The sequence below is a fragment of the Brienomyrus brachyistius genome, unplaced genomic scaffold (assembly GCF_023856365.1).
Source record: "Brienomyrus brachyistius isolate T26 unplaced genomic scaffold, BBRACH_0.4 scaffold70, whole genome shotgun sequence".
Taxonomy (NCBI): domain Eukaryota; kingdom Metazoa; phylum Chordata; class Actinopteri; order Osteoglossiformes; family Mormyridae; genus Brienomyrus; species Brienomyrus brachyistius.
This window is the reverse complement of record NW_026042345.1, coordinates 1,072,879-1,086,695: the sequence shown is the minus strand read 5'-3', so window position 1 is coordinate 1,086,695 and position 13,817 is coordinate 1,072,879. Positions and strand designations below refer to the sequence as shown.

The following is a 13,817-nucleotide window of genomic DNA, read 5'->3' as shown; positions in this document are numbered from 1 at the left end:
TTAAATTTGGTGTTTCCATGCAACTTAGCAATTTAGGAGCATTATGATATGTTTCCTGTATGTAAATGGAATATTTCCCAACTACAGACATGACCTATACTCTAAATTATCAGAAATATCAGAAATTAGTTATTATAATGCAACAGAAATAATGTAAATTGTATCCTAATTAAAATCAGTCAGCCGTGCAAACTGTTGGTGCCTTTAGCCTCAGTAGAGTGATACCTTGCTGTAGGATATTCCGTCAAAGACGGTCGTGATCTCGGCTGGCGTGGACACGTTCGCGATGATGGCGTGGGAGGAGACGAGGGCGTCGCTCACCATCACCGGCAGGGTGATGTCCGTCAGCATGAAGTCCCGCTACCGAGGTGGGAATGCGTTAGCTGCCGCAGGTCATGGCGACCCTCCCCAAGGGATGCGAACCCAAGCAAGTCGGCTCACCATCTTCCAGCTCGGCTCCGCCCTGTCCACCCCCACGAACTCGAAGAAGCTGGCAAAACCTTCGTTCAGCCACAGGTCGTCCCACCAGTCCATCGTCACTATGTTCCCAAACCACTGTAACAGGATCAGTGGGGTATGTGGTGCACAAACATATACAGAATCAGAACTCATTTCATGCAATACATGTAAATAAGCAAATAAGGGAATTGGGCCTTTTACACTGGAAATGGTACAAAAGTGTGAAACAAACAGCCCTGCAAGATATCACTTTGGTGCCATTGTCTTAAAGACATGAAAGTGTCACCCACTTAATTAAACAGTGAAAAACATCTAAGGATATTTTATCATTTAAAATACCCATTTTGTGGTTGTCCTAGGAGACTCGCAAAGAGGCTACAGCCTAAATCAATGTTTCCCAGCCTGGTCCAAGGGGGCCCCCAGACAGTCTGCATTTTTGTTCCCTCCCAGCACTCAGCCAATCAAGAACACTGCATACCCGGTTCAAGTGTGTTGGGAGCTGTGAGGGAGCAAAACTGTAGATTGTGTGGGGGTCCCCGAGGACTGGGTTGGGAAACACTGGCCTTAGGTACCCAGAGGGCAAACGCAGAGATAAACTCAAACCTACAGATATGCAGGTAGAAGTAGTGCTGAAGGCCCATGAACCATTTGCTGTATTTTCTGACCCCACTAGATGGTGCTCTTTTTAAAAGTAACGGTAAAACCATGGCACAAAACAAATCAAAGTAGTGTGGTCAAAAATACCACAAATAATCCATACAGTTTCATATGGTCATCACTAGGTGGAACGTGTTGCGCATTGAGCCAACCAATCAATCCAACGAATAATTGAGGAGAACTTGGCCAGTATATGTTTATTAGTAACTGGAATGGAAGTCCAAACAGACCTACAACTTGACCAATAACAATAATTTCTGTTGATATTTGGACAAGCCCACCATGCTGAACAGGATGGACCTCATCAGGCTGAACCATCTACAGCTGTCTGATATCCAGCTTAGTCTGCCACCTTGCTGCAGTAACACTGGAGCAGGGTCACCCTCCCACCACTGTCCCTTTACTGCAGGCTCGCCCCCATCATCGCGGCCCCACCTGGTGCACCAGCTCGTGGGAGATGATGCTGGCCACGTTCATCTTGTTGTAAGATGAGGACTCGCTGGCATCATACAGCAGGCTACTCTCCCGGTAGGTGATGAGCCCCCAGTTTTCCATGGCTCCTGTGCCGAAATCCGGTATGGCGATCTTATCTGTCAAGGGGGAGGGGGGTTTGAGGTTTGTAGGTCACTGCCCCCCCCCCCCCCCCCCCCCCCCGTATTTTGTGACGCTTTACATTACCTGCACCTTCATAATGCATTCACAAGACATTCAGTGCACCTTCATAACATATAAATCGAACATTCATAAGCAGCATGTAAGTACACCTTAACATCCAAATATACCTTAACAACTTTAATATACATCAATAATGAACATTATATGATTATTCAAGTATAATGTTTGTCAATTATGTATAATACAGCTGTCATCTGTTGTTCATTGAAAATATTATGAACGCAGTGGTTTAAGACGTATGCTTCCATGCCGTTTATGAATGTTTTTTTTTTTTTACAAACCTCTACTCTAGTTCCACTCATCCACATTTCCTTCCCAATTAGACCGTATAAACAATACGAGGCACTGGAATTCACTTTTATATTCAGCGGGTACATTTTCCCAATCATTGACTTTTGTGCTGCACCAGTCCAGGCACGTGGGGCATCGAGAAACACGAGAATCAAAGTTGACTGGCGGGTGAGGTAATTACCTAATTTCGGGAGGGAGTACGTCATGTTGAAATAGGACTCAAAATAGTCAAAGATGACTTTGGTCACGTTGGCAGCGTACACTGCAGTGTGGATCTGCGTTGGCTGCGCATAAACCCTCAACTGTGTGAAAAGGAGAGTTTGTACATATAGGAACAAGCGAAACAGCAGATAAACAGTTAGAACAGCATCTACAGTAAACAGCAAATCCAGGAAGAGCGAGAGCAGGGTATGCAGAGATTGGTAAAACACTGTATAAATACAATTTGAACACAATTAAAATGATACTTATAAGAGGCAACTACCTTGACGCCTTTGTTGGGATGGTACGCAATAGTGATAAACAAAATGACGCTTCATGAACCATTAGCTGTATTTTTTGACCCCACTAGATGGCAGTCTTGGTTTGCTTTGTGCCCTTTTGTTGAATAGAGAGCGCCATCTAGTGGAGTCAGAAAACGCAGTAAATGGTTCATGAAGTGTCATTTTGTCCATGACTAGTAAGTGATATACTGCTTCAATAATCAAGGTTTTTATTGTTTTTCTGTAGCTCTAACCTGTATTGAGCTTTCCAAGTTCACCAAGTATTCACATAACTTTTTTTATGAAAAAAGAAGATATCTGGGCGCAGGAGGCCCGCTAGAGAATTTGGGCCCCATTAAAATATCATACAGTATTGGTCCCCAACCCATTCCAATCCAATTCTGTTCCAGTTCATTAGGTGCCACCGTCTATGCAACATCATAGTGAGCCTGAGAACACACTAGAGGAGAGGCTGGGACTCGCTCACCATGCACCTTCTGAATGAGAAGCTAAGCTGTCATCCAGAAAGGTGGAACAACAGCATATGATCTGACCCCCCCCTTTACAGGAAGCTAATCGATATAAAGACCCCCGCCCCTCCTATTTTTGGAGCTTTGCCAGAGCTCTGGGTTGGGGTGCATAGTCACAGATCGATCAGTCAATCATGTCCTTTTTAGTATCTTGTGTTTTTAGGAACAGAGTGTTCCAAAGGACTTCACACTGATTCGTAGTGCAAAAAGAGATCTTCTGTATGTGTTTCTTCATCAGAACATTGTATACTGAAGTAATGCAGATAACATAAGAGAAGGTGGGATTAACATTTATCTGTTTGCTTTTACTTACTTAGCGAAGTTACTCATTGAAGATAATTTACAATCAAAGGATTTAAAGAATTATATTAATCATGTATGTTAGATTATAAGCTTTTAATAAACTTTCTACAGAGTCTCTTTGGCTGATAGAAATTTCCATTACTAAGGTAGACAGTCATACTTTAAAAATGCATCTATGAAGATATTTATCATGGCAGCACCTCTTATTGTTCAGGTGTAATTAATTTTTACTTTCCCTTTGTGGTATTATATTGCTTTTACATGCCATTGTGGTAAAGGATAGGTCCAATGTACACGGCCTTTAATATGGCTATATTTTCTAAAATGACCTCCAATATATACACTCTGCATAAATTGCCCTGGGATGTGGGTACATTTGTCAGTTAGTGTAAGTAGCTCTTTTGTTATGAGTGGAAAGCGCCCTCCCCGCTTATGTCTGTTAGTATAGTCGGGTGAATTGGGTAATGGAATGGCCAGAGATTAGCACATACAGGTATCCCACGTGACGACCTCGTTTCCACGTAGGCGAACTGGTGCACAGCAAAACACACCAGATACGTGCTCATGCAGACTGAGGTTAGGAAGGACGTCCTCTTCCTATTACCGGACAGGATCTCGATTTTCTGAAAACAAAATGATAGTCTCAGTTTGTTCAGTGGTAATGCTGGAAATACAGGAACCTTAAGTCTTCACCTTTGGCCATTACGGCGTCAACAAGACCACTAATGGACCTCTTAGACCAAAAATCAGGCATGGTAATAAAGTTCGGCCTTACTGTGAGTTTAGGACACATAACAGAAGTCGTCTGCAGACGGTGCCTCATTTTACCTCCACTGGCATGTTGGAGAGGACGCTGTAGGAGCTATCGTGGGTTATGGAGATTTTATAGGTGGCCTTCTTGTTGGGTTCATCAAAACATGGAAATGTTTTACGGGCGTCGGTGGGCTCATGGTCTGTGGCAGCAATTTTTCTGGAAATTAAGGACACTTGGGGTGAATGAGGGAATGCAAAGCCAAATTCCTTGTTCGAGCTAGATTTACGCTGCGTTGACCGCAGAGAGCAAAGTTTCAAAAGCTGAACCACGTCATTAGAAGGACAGTTGGCCTTGTCAATCTTTCATGGCGCTGTTAGAGCAATACCTATGGGTTTGCCTTCATCAATCACAAATTTAAAAATTGATTTGAATGAAGTAAAAGGAACATTTTATATGTGGGGCTCCCCCCTTGGCAGCTGTCTAGGTGCCTGAGGAGAATAGCTTGTGAAGGTCGACATGCCTCTTTGCAGATGTTAAAAACATTTTGTTTTTAAGCATCAAAACATTCCACCACTCTCTGTCTTTACAATCAGACTCTTTCAATTTATCAGTTCCATTCTTCACTCCAGCAAGGGAACAGAATGTCACTTATCCATTGTTCCCCAAATATTCTGTAACATCTCATCCTGTCCAAGGTGAACGAAGTCATGCCCCCCCTACTGGGATAGCTTCCCTTCACCCTGACCATGAAGAGATATTGAAAGGTGGATGGATTTTCGGTAACACCAAGGGGCGTATTGTAGAGTGAAATTCAGTTCTGTTGCAGAATTTCATCATACACCATCTCTGATCTAGTAAAAACAGGCAAATTCATAACCACTTAGACTGTACACTAAATGCAATAAAGCATTAAATTCAGATTAGAATAGAATATAGAATTTACTTCTGATTCTATACTTCAAGCCGCTGTATGTAGTGGAACAATACAACTGAGAGAGGGTTATGTGAACATCACCTCCTTCTTGCAGGCTTCCAGTGCCGAATGATTAAGGCTTTGGGTCTTGCTAATTCATGCTGACCGTGCTCGGGTCGCTAGTCGAGATCCCCCCGCCGAGCCTCATGACTTTCACCCACTTATTATGCCAGGGTAACATTTAGCCTCGTATCTGCTCGCCAAAACTCCCATGTCGTCCCATCAGGGTGAGACATGAACCAGCCTCTCAGGTTAACTTGAAGCTATGTGGGTGACATTCTATTACGCAAATTCACAGATAAATAAATGCGGGAGATTTCTTACTTTGTACTCCCGTTCTCCTGGTATGTGGTTTTATAAAAACCCACAAGAGAGTTGTTGAGCCAGCCTTGGAATCCTAGCGTCAGCACGTAGTACTCAGTGGGACCAGTAGGTGGTAGTACTTCTGTGGCTTCAAGCACTACATACTCCTGGGGCTTGTACTCAAAGCACCTCTTGAGGGGCACCTCCTGCAGTCTCTGGCCGGATTTCCTCTGCAGCCTTGGGCTGACACTGATGAACGTCTCCCTGATATGTAACCACAGGTACCGGGTTGCCTTGGAAACCGACACCAAGATGGAGACATTTCCGGTGTAGATGTCAGTGTCCAGATCAGGCTCTACATGGAGGTCATAATGGACTGGTGTGACGTAGTCAGGCAGCCTGAAGTTCTTCCAACCTCCGCTACTGTCTGAGGAGGCTTTGCAGGGTCCTCGCTCGGAAGCCTCGGGTGTCGAGCTTCTGGAAGTTTCCATTCCGTCAGTTGGACCGGCCCGGGAGAGGCCCAGGCTGAGGCCCAGCACGACGGCAGCAGCCACCGCCAGCACTACGCAGATCACAGCCACATGCTTGCCTCTGATGCAGTACCTCCTGCTTTTCTCCTCGAATTCCATGCTCTCCACCATAACGACGTCAATGACCGGGAATACTGGCCGCTGGACAATCCCGAGACGTACAAGAACGCAGGATTTCAGGAGAAGAGCGAGGATGTTGAGAACCCCCAACACTGCAACGAGATAAAATGGAGAACTCACTGTCCCAACCCTCAGCTCCACTCCAGATATTTTTTTCCGGGAATTGACAGATCCTTTCCCTTCAGTAGTAGGCGGAGAGAGGGAGAATTTGTCAGATGGGGAGGACACTCCTCTCTGAATGCCTTCATTGGATTACATACAAAATAGTACTGTGTTAATCAGCAGTGTAGGTTAACCCGGCACCCCAGCCCACTCGGGCAGTCCACAACACTCATACCTTCCGCTGTGCTATTGTAAAACACCGAAAACAGCTGTGAAAGAGGTCTCACAGTGACGTAAATGCCGTAGCAGGCTTGGGAAAGACAAACTGAGCCTTTTCTCTCTTGTCTGTGAAATAATTTATACACACAGCAGGTAGACGGTCTTGCATTTTCTAAAAACAACCGGCAAGCAGTCCCAAAGCCACCATTTTCATTTTTTATGTTATTGTAAGGAAGCACACTAACAACACACTTAACTATCTCTACTCACTTCACTATGTCGCCCCATCAGTCTTATGTTCTTTACGAGAAATGTATACTTATGAGACTGAGGTGTTTTATTTTGCCATAGATTGCGTTCAGATTTTCTTCTTGCCTGCGGTTTACTATTTGTGAAACATCGTTAATTACGCCGTCAACTTTGACCTGATTCTGAAGACTCTGCATGGGCTCTGAGGCGATAACAGGGTTTATGTGGTCAATTATTTTTATTTATGACCTTGCTTTTTAATTGCTGTTTTTGATGTTTCATGACTTCAGAAAATGATTTTATATTATGACTTTCAGGGCCTGGGGAGAACTCAGTAGTTTTCAACAGATTGTTTGTAACCCCCCCCCCCCCCCCCCCCCGCAAAACATCTGTCATTCAGCACTTCAGAATAAAACAACACAATAAACCAAAGTATAGCAAATATTAAGCTGGAAAATGGCAAGAAAGCAACAAATAGCTAAGGACAATAGGGGTTTATGAAGGAGGGATACTCCGAAATAGGCGAGTGGCAGTTTGCGTGCCAAGTGTGTGTGTGGTGCATCGGGGTAGATCGACACAATATGTTTCGAGCTTGGGGGGCAAGGGGTGCTCAGGGGTAAACACAAGATGTGAAAGCCCATCCCAAAATTGAGGCCCTACACCCACAGACAAAAACCTGCTTTCATTGGAACCCAAAAGCGGTCATGCTTGAGTGATGAATACCACTTAGCTAATGAGGCGCGTGTATGTGTGCCTGAGCGAGCGAGTCGCACGCTCTCCTGCAGCAGTACGGACTTGTGAAAAACAGCAGTGCTCTCCGGACCAGCGGGCGGCATTCCCTGCCTCGTAAAATTAAAACCTTATGAAGCGGGGAAAAATAAAAAAAGAGAATTTGGGTCCTCAGGCCATATATGGCATTTTTCATCAGGGCAGAGAAGACAAGGCCGATCTGAGGGTCACAGGACGCCCCAGGCCACATGGACCCATCTGTGTCCACGAGGTCGCAAAGTCCCCTTCAAAGACAGCCGACGGTCCGCATTTCCTCCGTCGAATCTCTCCTCAGCTTGCTGTCCAAGCCAGACTCTTCACATCTATCTTTTCTGCAGGCTCCGCTTGACACAGTAATCTGAGCCGAATTGTCTTTGGCTCGAAACACTTTTCACTTTTTTTCTTTTCTCATTCACGCATTCGACAGCCTGGATTTATTTTCGTTTCGCTTGTATTTCTGCTTTCTAAGCCTTGTTTACAAATTCCCGGCTCATCCCTTAGTTGTTATGAATTAATAAATCTTTTACCTATCAAGACTAATAAAACTGGATGTATATATACAGACTTCTTGTAATGTTGAAAATACTTTTGAAACCTGCCTCCAGACAGTCTTTACTGTTGCCTTTTTGCCAAATATATATGGAATGACGTCACTGGGAATAACAGATTGGCTGCAGTACTGCGAGTGGTTTGGATCAAATTATTCACAGTCGAGCGCAAAACAAAGTATAGACCGGTAGCTTATGAGTTGAAACTAGTAGTTCTGGAACCTGACCACTATCAAAATAGCATTCTGTTTGTTTCATTCTATCACCAGACAGCCTGCATAAACTCATTAATTAACCCTAACCCTAACCCTAACCTTCTCAAAATTTGAATTAGTTGAACCAGGTCTGCTGTTCAAATACAAAAAGCATGGGCCCTTTCTGGATGAGGGTCGTTTGGGAATTATTGGTAATGTTTGTCTTTATGTCAAGCTTACTTCAAGCATAACGTTATTCACTAAATTCTGTTAGTAAACAGTAATTCTTTTTGGTTTTTTTATTGAGAGTGTCATTTCTGCATGGTTTATCAAGTGTCTGTCGATGCTGATTATCTGTTTTGTGTAAGAAACTGCAGTCTATCCAAAACACAGATGTCATGAAGGCGTATGGAAATTCATGCATGTTCAAAAGCAGCCCACCATAAATACTATAGTATAAATCTAACTTACAGTAAAATGTCTCTGGCTTGTTTATTCATTTTCCTTAGTAGTTACCTGGTATAAGGTCAGGGCATCCTAACAAAGACTGGGCACAGGGTAGGGGCGTCATTGCAGAGAAGCTTTATTAGAGAGACTTTATCCTAACCTCATGTTTTCTGTATTGCTGGAGGAGTGTGGAGGGACTGGAAGAAACTCATCCAAGCACAGGGTGAATGCAAACACACACACATATGCATGCACACTCACAGACACACACACATTTGTATTCATATCTTTGTGGGGACCGTCCATTAATTTATAAGGGAAAAGCCTAATCCCCAAAATGACAGCCTTAACCCCCACCCACCCTTAACCCTAACCATAAGTAACCAAACAAAATACAAGACTTTGGGCATTTTTGGATTGCAGTCACAGATCTTTACACTATACACTTTATAGAATTGAGAAACCGAAAAAAATGTCCTCACAAGGTCAAAATAACAGGTTTTTATTTCATTTGGTCCCCACAATGTAATATACAAGTACCCCCCCCACACACACACACACACACATGCACACACAGACACACTATAACAGATTTCCTTTATTTTGCTGTTTTTTTTTTTATAAAATGCTGTATGAAAATCATTTGCAGAGGTTATAAACAAGACATTGAAAACTACTAAACTATCCCCAGGCCACAACAGTCATGATGTAAAATATTTTCTGAAACCATGAAACATAACAACTGAATGGTCAGGCCGATTATTCCAGTGGAGGTTATATAAGTGGATATTATAAATGTATTAAAAGTGAAGGGAAAAAAAAGCAAAATGCTGTACAGATGAGCTCAAGGAGAAACTGCTTAAAACATACATAATGCTATTAATGCACACAGCCTGTTCCCTTTGGACTCCAGTCACATTGACCTGGCTGAAGCCGACTGGCTCCTTGCTCCAGGCTGCCACCTGCTGCACAGTGAATAGCTAGTTACGTTAGCCGTTAGCTCCACCGCGACCTGCTGCGAAGTACATGCCGACAGGAGGATAAGGCTAATTTATCGGCACTTTTTAAGGCGCGGGCAGGAGGATCCACTCTTTGTTGACTTAAAAATTTATGGCCGAGATCAAGAAATGGGTAAAAGTGTAAGTCACAGTGTATAAAACTACATGTGATGCCAGAATATCAGTGTATTCCTAGGTTAACCCCCTGGCACTGATCAGGCGGGGCTGTCATATGTCCTATTTACCGTTTTATTTTTTTTTTAAGTTCTACACTTTTTGTTTGCACCGGCCTGCTGTTTGCGTAAGCGAGCCCTTTAATGGCAGAACGGGCCCCCCGTTCTCAATGAAAGACCTGCTGCTTCCCCCGACACACTGTCATGCAGATCCGTTCACCTGCAGAGCTCGTTATACGAAACACAAACAATTCTAACAAGCAAGTATTACCGTTTCCATATATTACACATTTATTTTTAGACAGAAATTGTTGTTTGTGGTGCGGTGTGTTGTCAGTCTTTTTGTGTGGTTATATACCGTGCAGTTGGTCGCAGTTTCCTGCAGGATAATAAAGGTTTTCTCATTCATTTATTCTGATTTTCCTTCTGAAGTCAAAAAATATTTTTCCGCGTCTGCTTACACCAAGAACTTCCCCCACCATCCTCTGTTGATTAAAAAAAAAATCACATAATAAACATTAAAATAGTGAACTTGTGACATCCTTGATTCACTGTAATTTTTGCAGAGCTGGAAGCTACCGATGGACTATGTTTTAACACAGAGGTTCAGGAGAGGGTTCAAAGTCAAGTCATTAAATCGTCACCTATAAATTTTATTGGGTTGCAGTGGCACCAGCAATGAAATTAAGCAACAGATGCTGCTTCTGGGTTGAAATCCCAAAGGCTCATCACCTGTCGTAACCTCCAGCAATTCGTTAATGCCAAACTACTTCAGTGCAACTGCACTGTGCGAACTACTAGCGTGTATGTTAGTCAACGTTGTGACTTTGCCAAGCAAATAATGTCTGGTCAGGAGTAGCAGGTGATTGACTGCAGTGAGCCAACAGCCAGGATCTATTCTGGACCCATGAATTACCTCCTTTGGCCTTGAGTTTGAGCAGATGATATAGAAAGACCAATGCAGGTGACGTTGTGGGTGGAGCTTAAATTTTACAAAACCTGAGCCAGACTGTTGGCCACACCTTCAGTGGAATCCTCAGATACCCCTTTTACATTTGCGTGATAATTGCAATATTTTAATGTCTAAAGGAAAATGTGAAAAATACAGTCACTCCTCACTTAACAACCTACCTGGTTAATGACCATGCAGACTTACAATCAGCTCTCTGACCAGTCGGTATTGTAATGTATATTAGTAATATATATATCAATCTATCCATTTTCCAAACCGCCTGTCCTTCTGGGTCGCGGGGAAGAGTCCCCACAGACATGAATGTTGCTGCGGATGTAGGTAAATCTCTCGACAAGGTCGACATTCTCCCCGCAGACAGACACACTACGGATAGCTGTGCCCAAGAAGTCATTAAACGCCTGGATCTTGGTCTTTATCCAGGTCACCACAATACCAGACACTCAGACTCCTTGTTTAATGCCATTAAAACAATGTCCCTTCATTCAAATAAACCATATATGGTGGCAAAAGCAATATTTTTGTGGCTTTCAAACAAGCAAGAAAGTTTTATAAACATGAAAATTTAGAAAGGAGGAGGAGGGTCTGTTACTAGCAGCGATATGAAATGTTTATGACCAAAACACAATTACGATCAATTTAAAACATTAAACGGTAAACAGAAGGTCTAGGATCACCCAGTGGCTATTTAAAATGCAGTAAGACGGAGAAATCAGCCAGCCAGCCAACCGCAGCTTTTCTGTTCACAAGAGCCAGAGACTGATGAAACCGCGGCATTTTCCGGAAAGCGTGATCTGCAGCAGACCGCACTCCCGAAATCTTTGCCACCAACATCAAGTCCAGCAAATTTTTCATTACGGCAGAGCTTCTGTTTCAGCTTCACACAGGCTTCAACAGTTCCTTGCACATTCTGTGATGGAGGTTTCAGCACGAATATTGCTAAATCGTTTTCATGTTAACGTTTTTCAGCCATGGTTCATGGTCTTTTTTTCAAAATTGGGGAAAAGTAAAAAAAAAAAAAACATGCATCTGCCTTAGAGACATGAATGTCACAGGAGGCTTGGATGGTTTTTACTGCACACCTCCGCTGGGACTCCTGCAGGTCATTCATGATGACCTGGCCCAAATACAGGCCAGAAACCCTTTGATGATCCACATAACAGCCATTGTTATACCACATATGCTGCATCAACATCGATGGGCCCAGATGAGCAACAAGCCTTTCAGGACCAGAGTTCTGAGGCATGGGCAGAGACCTCACCCAGAACAAGAGCTTGAAACTTGGGTGGAGTGGGCCTCTCTGGGCCAGGACAGGCACGGCAGTAGCCTCTCCTGGGCCAGACTCTGCAAGTGTGAGGCCCCATCCAGGCCAGACTTGGGAATCCACAGTGATTTCACTGTGGTTGGATACTAAAGGCATTGGGTCATGTGAATCATCAACTTCTGCTGCCTCCTCCTCCTATGGGCAGACCAGCGACCGGCAGCGGGAAACCGGCAGGGAGATCAGCATCTATCCAAGCGCCCTCACGCTTGACAGTTTCCCCCTCAACGCAACCAGCAGACGCAGAATCTTTATAGTCACTTGGGAACCTGCTGCATGGGTGAATTTGAGCATCAGACCCGTCCTCATGAAGAGCCAGGGCCACAGATCCTCCCAATTGCAGGATTAGCCCTCATCTCCCGGGTGAGTTCAAAGAGGGAAAAAAAAAAGTTCCTGCAGGACTGGCAACCCCCTCGGCAACTGAAGCGGAGGCACCAGGAACACCTGATTTGCTGGACGCATGGATGTGGACAAGCCAGAACGAGGGTGCAGGCTGTTGGCATTGTTTCATATCGGAGGGAACGTGGGAAGTCAGGCCAGGCAAGATTCAAAACAAGAAGGGGTGCATTGGGACAGAGAAATCAACAGGATCAGAAGGGATGCAAACCAGGTAGACCGAGCAAGGCAGGGACCAGCCCAGACAGGGCGACAACATCGTTGACAGACATGAGATATGCAGGACTGGGAGGCACTTAAATACAAGGCTAACGAGGGAGCAAACAGGAGGCAGCTGGGATTAACAGGAGGGCAAGAACGAGCAGTAAGACTAATGAACACCAGGCCTGGATAGTTAGGGTCATACTGGGGAGGAAATGGGAGGATCAGGCAGACCTTACAGGCAAGACATGCCACTAACTAACTAATAAATTAATTAATATGAATGTGACTTAAAAGATGACGTAAGAGCACAAATTTTCCATGCCCCTTTTCCACGCCCCCTATTCCTTTATGGCTTAGCTCCGCCCCTGCCACCTGCTATTCTCTCTGCGGTATGACTCTGCATTATCGCACTCTAAGCGGAGACTACAGCAAATTCTGCAATGAACGCAGCAGATAATTGGCTGTCATCTTCCCTTGCTTGAAGTCCCGTACTCATCAAGGATGAGGAGCAGGGCTAAGAAAATAATGTCTGACCCCTTTGACCCTGGTTAGTTCATCTTGCAGCATCTCCCTTGGCAGCAGAAGTTTGAGTAAAAGGACCAATTACCACCTGAACAATTTCTTTCTCACTGCCATTGCCCGGCTACATAAGCAGCCAAGAGAAGTACACTGGAACTTCTAACCTACTGTTTCCCAACCCGCACCTCAGGAACCCACAGACAGTCTGCATTTGTCCAGAAATGTGGACTGTCTGGTAGGGGGCTGAGAGGGAGCAAAAACGTGGACCGTGTCTGGGAGCAAAAACGTGGACCGTGTCTGGGAGCAAAAACGTGGACCGTGTCAGGGAGCAAAAATGTGGACCGTCACTGGGTCCCTGAGGACCGGACTGGGAAACGCTGCTCTAATTTTGAACTTATAAGCGTATCTGCACATGTCTACTTATTTAATATTTGCACATATTTATTTATATTTCTATATATATTTTATTTGTATTCAATTTATTGTTTTTGCGCTTTTGTCTTGATTTTATGTTTGTTGTACACTTCATGCACCAGGACAAATTCCTAGTACTTTTTGTACGTGGTGAATAAAAGGATTCTGATTTTGATTACCTCAGCAAAGATCAAGCCATTTTTATGTGTCTTTATCAC

The 13,817-nt window shown here is 44.1% G+C and overlaps 1 protein-coding gene across 4 annotated transcripts in view; it reads right to left on the bottom strand.

Annotated features, from left to right (window-relative positions):
• The window catches only part of LOC125726339 (glutamyl aminopeptidase-like), a 31,795-nt gene that overhangs the window by 12,788 nt on the left and 5,190 nt on the right, over positions 1–13,817 (bottom strand). For 2 of the 4 annotated variants that reach the window (XM_049002636.1, XM_049002637.1), the window contains exons 2-8: positions 5,449–6,169; positions 4,226–4,367; positions 3,889–4,020; positions 2,264–2,384; positions 1,552–1,706; positions 442–555; positions 226–360 (exon numbers count right to left, since the gene is read on the bottom strand). In XM_049002636.1, the coding sequence (XP_048858593.1) occupies positions 226–360; positions 442–555; positions 1,552–1,706; positions 2,264–2,384; positions 3,889–4,020; positions 4,226–4,367; positions 5,449–6,068 (1,419 nt within the window). In that variant the 5' untranslated portion in view covers positions 6,069–6,169. Of the gene's footprint in view, positions 1–225; positions 361–441; positions 556–1,551; positions 1,707–2,263; positions 2,385–3,888; positions 4,021–4,225; positions 4,368–5,448; positions 6,282–10,133; positions 10,261–13,817 lie in introns of those variants that run through there. The other 2 variants (XM_049002638.1, XM_049002639.1) reach the window with 2 other exon arrangements.